Source organism: Physcomitrium patens, chromosome 5, assembly GCF_059467195.1.
Source record: "Physcomitrium patens ecotype Gransden chromosome 5, ASM5946719v1, whole genome shotgun sequence".
Taxonomy (NCBI): Eukaryota; Viridiplantae; Streptophyta; class Bryopsida; order Funariales; family Funariaceae; genus Physcomitrium; species Physcomitrium patens.
The window spans coordinates 16,650,859-16,659,602 of record NC_143414.1 but is presented as its reverse complement, the minus strand read 5'-3'; the positions used below and the strand labels follow the sequence as shown (position 1 = coordinate 16,659,602).

The following is an 8,744-nucleotide window of genomic DNA, read 5'->3' as shown; positions in this document are numbered from 1 at the left end:
TTTAATTTATTATTTATTTACTTATTTTCAATAATACAAACATAAAAAAAAATTGGAAAAAATCTCCTTCAGTATAACTAAGAAAGAAGAGATATAAGATGAAGTAAAAATAATTTAGAGTATATATTTCTAAGCAATGATTTTTTAAAAAAGTCTTGAATAAAGACTAAAATATTAAAATATTAATAAGATTAAAGAATGCCTTATTCTAGCCTCTATAAATACTAACTAACAAGAAGGTTATGTAAAAATTTCTAGGAACTAAGAGGTTTGTAGGCTAAGAATTCAAATTAGAAGATAGATTTATTATGAATTCCAAATAATACAAAAAAATAAATTAAAAATTAAATAGCCATGTGACTTATTTGAAATCATTTATAGATTTGATTAGTATTTAAAAAGCTTTTTTTGAAGTTTCTTAAAGAAGTTATCAATCTAATATATTTTTATCTAATTCTACTTACTTCTATTTATTTCTACCTACTTCAATAGTATAGATACCTATCATACTTATATTATTACTAATAACATATTTTATCAATGGCTCATACTATTTTATATTTAATTTAATTCCTGGAATGCATATATATATATATATATATATATATATTAATTCTAAAATTTATTTCAATATTTTTAATATCTATTATTTTTAAAAATATATATTTTTATATTTTATTCTATTACTTTTACATAGTACTATTTATAAAAGTTATCAAACCACTTCATTTATGATTCTATTTATAAATATAAATATAAATATATATCATAAATCATTATCCATTAAAAATTAGAAGGACCGAATATATTATTACTATTATATTTAATTTATAATATGAATCCACTTCAAGCACAAAAGATATCTATAAAAATTTATATTTTCAACAAATATTGATAATTTCTTTACTTGTCTAATTTCAACAAGTAATAGAGATATTTTATTCTTCTAAACATTTTAGACCCTAATTGATTTTCCTAAATTTTTAGAACCCAATTTATCTTTCTATCCTCTCCAAGCAATTCATTAATCCACTCACAAATCTTCCCTTACACCTCCAAAAGATACATTCTTTCAACATACCAAAACTTTCAAAAAACCCAATGGAAAAATTCCAAGCATTATTCATATCTCAACATGAAAAGTTCAAATTCTCAACAACGTTGGAACGATGCATAATATCCACCATAGAAATAAATCAGACGCTGCAACGAGAAACACAAAATCAGTGAAACATGCAGTCATGGCAAACTGCAGTTCAGTGTAGTTTTGTCGAATTAGGGTTTCCAGATTCTGTTTTCTCGAGCTCTGATCTGCTTCGCTTCGCAGCGATACCTCGATCGTGAGCATTCTATGCAGCTCAAGCTCACGGGGGAGCATGGAAGCCACCGATGAATTCCTGCGTTTCGAAGAAACCATGGATTTTCACAAGACGGAGTTAAGGAGGCCAGAGATGCGCTGCAGAGGGCCACTCCCTTCGTCGATGCTTTGGGTTGATCAGCTTCGGAAGTGTGATGGATCGGGTGATGGGCTTGGGTCTGAGGCTGCAAAAGGTGCGGGTGGTTTGGTCCAGGTATAGAATGAAGTGGTTAGTCAACTTTTACAAATAGAACTATAGAGAAGTATGTTGGATTTAGTGGTCAGATTATTGCCTGTGACAGTTTGTGTTTGCAGCCGTAGTGACACACGTTGATTTTAATGATGGTGTGTTTCGGGTGATCAACAGAAACCTGTGGAAAATTCTGCTGGTATGAAGGTGCAGCGTCTTGCGAAGTATGGATTTCTTAGGATATGTCACGAGCAAATGCCATCCTTTTTTCTGCTGCCTATTTAGCGGAGAAGTCGTATATAGGATCGCCTGAAATATAGTTGCAACGAAGATGAAAATCCTCGTATTAAATAGAGGAGAGAACAGGTGTACTCCAGTAAGGAATATTTGAATTGTGAATTTAGCTTAGGTAGGGCCATAATGCATCTATTGCCTTTCCCCTTATTTCATTCAAGTTTTATAAGTGGGATTTACCTGTTAGCGAACATACATATGTTGATGCTGGCGAGCTTTTGTGTCTCATTTAGAGTTTCTGTTAAGATTACTTGCTGCAACTTGACAATGGTTTTGGGTTGAAGATGAATTATGAAGACTTCTGTCATGTTGCCTATTTATGAGTCGAGAAAATTGGACCAAAATGCAGAATTTTTTTTCTCAGATTGTAAATATTTGAGTTTCAGAGGAGGATGATTATGGACGCGTTGCGATACTCACGTTCTATGTGTGTGCGAGTGTGTGTTCATATGCCTTTCACCTTGAAGTCCACAAGGTAGCATGTTGCCGTTCTTCATTTGGTCTTGCCTTTGCTCTCTAACTTGAGACAATACTGCTTACACACAAGAATGTTAAACGGCATTTTCTTTTCAAATCTAAGGACAAGAATCTGCCTCGTGCCTGAGTAAATTAAATAAATCTTCTCTTCATCAGTATATCTCTATTTTTAACTTAACATCACTTTTTAAATCTGTAACTCTCCTAAGCTTGGCTCTGCATCTTCTTCGTTCAGGTTTCGTAAACGCTAGCGCGAGTTGATATGAATGAATTGGACAATGATGGTGGCGGTTTTCTACAGCCTCAGGTAAGGTGAGTGCTCCTTGTGACGTATGATGTTTGTCAAGTTGCATTATAGTTTTGTATGAGCTGTTTTATCTATGTTGAGATATGAATCTTCAGGAGTTGGAAAGCTTTGAATATATAGCTGGCCTGGATTGAAAATGACCGCTTGCATCGAACCCACTAGGCTTTCAGAATATTTTACTGCAGGATTACCAATCTGACAATTTAAACTTTTGCGGATTCTTGGAAAAGGAGCTTTACATCCAAGTACTAATTCCAAACTTGTCTCAATCACGCAACATTCCTGCTTCATTTTTGCCAATGTACAGTAGAATTGCTGCTCGAAAGTTCTACTACTTTTTTTGATCCATTGCGACGAGGTTTGTTTTTCTCTTTTAGTACATTACTGCATATGACGGATTCAATATCACGTGGGTCTGCTTGATTGTATCCTAAATAATTATATAATCAGCGTATGAGTACTGTTGCTTGGATTGATATGCCACAGCATGGTTGGGCATCTACACTCACAATATCTTGTAAACAGCTTTATTCTCTGGTTTCTAAGGATACAATTTGACACGGAATTTCAAACATGAGCGAAAAGGTGATTTGACTGTATTTTTTTAAATAGTTTTTACATGTTCACTTCAATTTTCTCAGAATTATAAAGACTGGTTCATTGGGCAGGTAAATTATGCATCAAGAAAGTCATGATCAGTAACTGTCTTGCAGAATTAATGGAACTCCATCAAGTATAGCTCACAAAGAATTTTATCTCGTGAAGTACCCGAATTCTCTTAATATCTGGTCATATCGCTAATAAGCTTGTTCGACACCTTGCTTATATGATGGTGAATGCATTGTGTTTACGGTAATTGACGAAATGAGCAAGTAACATCTGTCTTTCAAATGTTATACGATGTCGGTATAACGTTGTGCCCAGTTGGAACTCAAAATCTGGAGGTCAAACATGCAGTGCGCTTTATGTGTACATTTCTGATTCATTGTCTCGAGCTTAATTTTTAAACTAGGAAATTAAAAATTTAGTTACATTACCTGGCAATTTCTGAAGTTGATCAGGTGGGTCTACTGAAACGGTTGTCGAATGCATGTCAGGGAACGGGGATGAAGTCGGGGAACCTGAGCCGGCTCATAACTAGTTTTCTCTTAGCAGTGCCCAATCCATATGTGGTATATTCATCAAAAGTAGTTCCTCTGCAGTCTCTTAACATCTATTTGACACCTGTTAGCTGTGGTAAGTATATACCAAGTATGTGCTGTACTTTGACTGTCTTAACTCGGGGGGTTAGTGTTGAACTCTTTCATGTAGATCCATTTTTGGGATTGGATAAAGATATGGATGACACATTGAGCAACGAAGAATTTCAAGCATATGCTAATGGCACCTTCACTGGCAATCTTAATTGATTGTGGTATGTTTTTACTGCTGCTAGTTTGGACGTTACATTAAATTGGCTACCTTTAATTTGCAACAATATATTTAAGATATTTATGCAATATTGTACGTAACTTTGCTTTATAAGATATAATTCACTGTGCAATGCCACTGCATCATGTTGGTTTGCTTCTTAAGAGTACAACCATTGATGTTGCCAACAGTGGCATCAATGGTTGGCTAGGCTGCCTTGGCCTTACAAAAAGCTCTATTGTGGCCCGATCATTGGCCTTAGCAAAATGGATTGTTTTTCCAATGGCATGCTTTAGAAATTGCTCTCTCTTATTAGAGTCAAGGCTTGAAATAGGTCTTTGGCAAAGCCAATGTGAGGCGGGCAATTAGCACTAAGTGTAGCTTCTACTAGTCAAATGATGAAATAGTTAGTAAAGCCACTTTTTTCTCTTTTTATCATGTTAGGAGGCTGCTCAAAAAGAAGGGAGGTTGGAAGTAGAATCCTAAGGAACTGGTGTGAGGTAGGTAGGTTGATGTGAGGCTTGGTTGTTGTTGATCATGTTGCCTAGATGATGGATATTGTATTGGGGCCATCTTTGCCCATGTGCCATGCAATCATGGCATCTACTTATCAATCATCCCTATTGGTGCTAATACGTGGTACTGCTTCAAGGCAATTCTTGAATTGTCAACTATAGAAAGCTATTGACTTCTAAAATAATCTATATTAGATAAACATATGCATATTTATTAAGATATTCTATAAAAACTTTATATTTCTAATAAAATTATTGATATATTTATATGATTTGATGAATATGTGAAAATAGGTGGTTGAGATAATAAGGACAAAGCTAAAAAAATAATTTTGGAGAATTTTTTGAATTTTCTTTAATTTTAGAGAAAAGATAGATTTCAAAAAGCTTGACATATTTATTCAAGTGCTTGAATCTTTAAAATTAAGACCATCTAAGAACATTGAATTTTTACACTTTATTTAAGTTAGTAACCACTTGTCAATTTATGTATCACATAAACTAGCCAACTGACATGAAAAATGTCTTTTGATGGCTTTGATATTTTTATAACATTTTTTATAATATAAATACAAATACACTCATCTAAAAGCAAAGGTTAGTAGGAACTTTTGAACTATGTTTAATAATTGACATTCTTTTCATGTATCTAGTGTAAATTCTCTATTTGTATTTTTTAAATTTAGTTTTTCAAATCTTATTATTTCCAAAGGCTGAAATTATTTGATCTAAAAATATTTGATGAAGGATCATTCATATAAATATTATGATATATCTATTATAATTTATCAATTAAAGATGAAATGGATAAAATTTAGGATATGATAGAGCCTTTTGATTCTTTAAGAATAATATGAGCAAATTTGCTAGCATATCAAGAAAAAGACATTATAGTCATTATGCTTACAAATGTGTGCAAGTTTGAATACACAATAACTGAAAAGAAATTCTTTGAGAAGAACAAGAAACTATTGAAGCTCTAAGAGAAGAGTAGAGCCATTGGAGCAATTGATACCAACATTGAAGGCTTTATTTTGTTGACCTAAATGAAATTATGTTGCCTTGAATAAAATACAAAGTCTTTGTATAGAGATGACATAATTCCTAATTCTTTCATTTGATATTATAAACAAAGTTTGGTTTGAACCTAATAAATGAATTCTTATCACTATTAGTGATAAGTAAGTCATCCACATATAAGAGGATAATAATAAATATGATTATTTTTCTTAAAAAATAGATTTTTAGATTTAATAAATTATATAGCTAAGTTGTAGAGAAAAAATAATGATTGATTTTTTTATACTTATTATGGATAAAAATATTTATTTATATCAAAAAAATTAAAGAAAAATAAATATAGATAAATAAATTTGATAAAATCTTATGGAAATACATCTTAGAGGCTTTATAGATGCAAATTTGAATTTTGATGTGTTTATAGGTAATAAGTAGATTAAAAACTAAGCCGTTAAATTGACAATATATTACAAATATTATTGATATGTGATATAAATTGTCTATATGGTGTACATGTAGAAAACTTATCTTGTAAGTTAGATATAAGTCTTATAAGTTGAACACACATTAGAGGTTCTATAAAATATTACCATGTAGCTCCTAATAAGATAGTACATATAGGCATAATAATAATGCCTTTTTTAGTCTTATCAATGTGTTTCTTATTTTTAGTCTTTTTTCAAGAATTTCTAGTCTTCTTGTCTTTAAAAATAGATATTATAATCTTAATATTATACTATCTTTTAATGATTATCTACTTTATTTTTGTAACAAAAGAGTATATTGATATTTTTATTATTTGTGATTCATTATCAAGGACATAAATTTCAAAAAATTAAAAGATCAATATACTCTTGTGTCACTCAAAAAGACTAGAGAATCACTCAAAGATGGTATAATTTTAAACTAAAATGGCCATTGCCAAAGACAAAAAAACTAAAAAATCTTGAAACAAGATTAAAGACTAAAAAATATATTACTCTTATGTCCATCTATACTATTAAACTAAAAGTTATATATCAACATTCCATAGAACCTCCAATATGTGTCTATTTTATAAGATACATATCTTAACTTATAAGGCAAGGTTTCTATATGCATGCCACATTGTTAGCTTGTACCACAAGCTATCTATAAGTCCGACACATGGCTTAACTTACAAGGCAAGTTTTATATATGCATGATACATCATTAGCTAGTACCACAAGCTATTTACAAGTATGATACATGACTAACTTGTTGACAAAGTTTTTAATCTATCAATCAAATATAAATATATATAAAGTCAAATACATGTCTATAAAGCTTGTAAGAAGCTACACCACAAGATAATATCAAATCCACCTACATTTATCTTCTATTTAATACTTTTTATTTAGATAAATATGTATATCTGTAACATTACCTCCTCTTTTAGAGATGAGTTCCATATGAAGTAGTCATCATATGTTAAAGAAGTCTAAGATGTGGTAAATTATATTTGTCACATATTTTGAACTTTGTTCTCTTTGAAGGTGGTTGATATGTCCTTTCAGCTATCAATAATGTTTTGTTTTATGGCAAAAAGACCATTTTTTTATTTGATTATTATTGAGGCCTTTATAACTTCTTTTAAATAAAACATTTATAAGACCATTAGAAGTTGTTTCTACTTTTAATAAAATCACAAAACATGAAGAATCTCTTCCAAAGTTGTGATAATAAATACATTTTACTTTATCATCTATTTGAGAAAGAGCTTGTTTTTTTGAAGAGCTTCATCTCTATTATGTCGTCTTGAAGGCTATGACAATTATAATATCTTATCTAATAAGTTAGTAAATAATAGTTCTTGAATTGAATCTAGTAATTATTGGCTCTTTATCTCTTTAGCACTACAAATACATATAAATTATAAGTAATGATAGAAGATAAAATATAATCTTTTTTGAACTAAATTACTTTTATAGCAAAGATTTACTATTCTTTATCTTGATTTTAATAGATATTGTCAATAAAAAGAATCGACCTTTTTTGTTGTATTTATAAGATTCTTAGCATGTACATTCTCTAATATTATATCCATGCCAATGAATAAAATATTCTAATCTATTTAGGTGCTACTTTAAGTCTAAGACTCCTTCCATCTTGAATTCTTGATTATTATTCACTTCTATAAGAGAAAGTGATATTTGACTTCTTTCTAAGATATTCACTATCTTATATGGCTTGAAAAAAAAATGTAGAATATGGGATGGATCTTCATAGACTGTGGTAGTTATAATCAATCATCAACTAACTTGATTTATTTAGAAATAGAAAATGGTCTATGCTTACAATAATCCAACTTATGATAAGAAAAATTTCATGTAATAATATGGCCATTAGGTGAAAGTAGAAAGAAATTATTTTATTACATAAAAGTCTAATTAAAAAGATATATTAAAAAAATATAAATAAAAGATAAGCAAGTAGTAAAATCTTATAGTATTAAAACTATTTTTTATAAAAATAGATTCTATTTACTTTGTATGGCCATAAATAAGATAAAACAAGATAGATTAGATAAATAAAAGATATAAACATATATAAGAAGAAATTAAGAATTAATTTTATCAAAAATTGCTTCAAGAAAATAAAAATTAATACCTAAAGAAGATTGATTACTAACTAAGGTTAAAATCAAACTTTGAGGTACAAAACCATGTATTTATAGTGACTTTGGAGTTTTTTTTACAAATAAATAAATAAGATTAGGGAGCAAATAAGTGAAGAAATTTTTAAGAATTGACTTCAAGTCATTTAGATTAATATTAAGGTTTTGAGAGATTTTCAAAGTTAGTGATATAGTTGGTAGATTTAGATTTTGAGAAATAAAAATAAGTTTATAAATTTGAGGATTTTGTAAGTTTTGTTGCATATTTATGATTGAAAATTTTTCAATTTTTTTTATACTTGTTATGAATGTATGATAAATTTGAAGTCAATCGAGTAGTTAGATTGAAGAGTATAAGAATTTTGTAGATTATAGTCTTTGAAATTGGAATTTAAAGACTATTAAGGATTTTTAAGTTATTTATCAATCCGCCAATTGAATTGAAATACAAATAATAATACATAGCTTGAAATTAAAAATTGTATACAATTTGGAATAAATTAAATAGTAAAATTGAGAGATCATGGTTTGAAAATATC

General features: G+C 29.6%; 1 protein-coding gene across 12 annotated transcripts; it reads left to right on the top strand.

Moving 5' to 3' along the window:
• Nucleotides 1–792: 792 nt before the first annotated feature.
• LOC112282831 (putative serine/threonine-protein phosphatase 2A regulatory subunit B'' subunit TON2) lies at nucleotides 793–5,192 on the top strand. 12 transcript variants are annotated; one of them, XR_016503127.1, is made up of 6 exons: nucleotides 800–1,551; nucleotides 1,725–1,923; nucleotides 2,228–2,316; nucleotides 2,554–2,630; nucleotides 2,811–2,870; nucleotides 3,339–5,192. XR_016503127.1 is itself a non-coding variant. In XM_073534050.2 (3 exons), the coding sequence occupies exons 1-3, from the start codon at nucleotides 1,377–1,379 to the stop codon at nucleotides 2,567–2,569; spliced, it is 300 nt and encodes a 99-aa protein (XP_073390151.1). In that variant the 5' UTR covers nucleotides 797–1,376; the 3' UTR covers nucleotides 2,570–5,192. The 12 variants fall into 12 exon arrangements, 2 of the variants coding, with proteins under 2 accessions (XP_073390151.1, XP_024376623.1); XR_016503124.1 differs by having other exon boundaries at nucleotides 2,796–2,870; nucleotides 3,294–5,192; XR_016503126.1 differs by having other exon boundaries at nucleotides 801–1,551; nucleotides 3,294–5,192.
• Nucleotides 5,193–8,744: the final 3,552 nt, after the last annotated feature.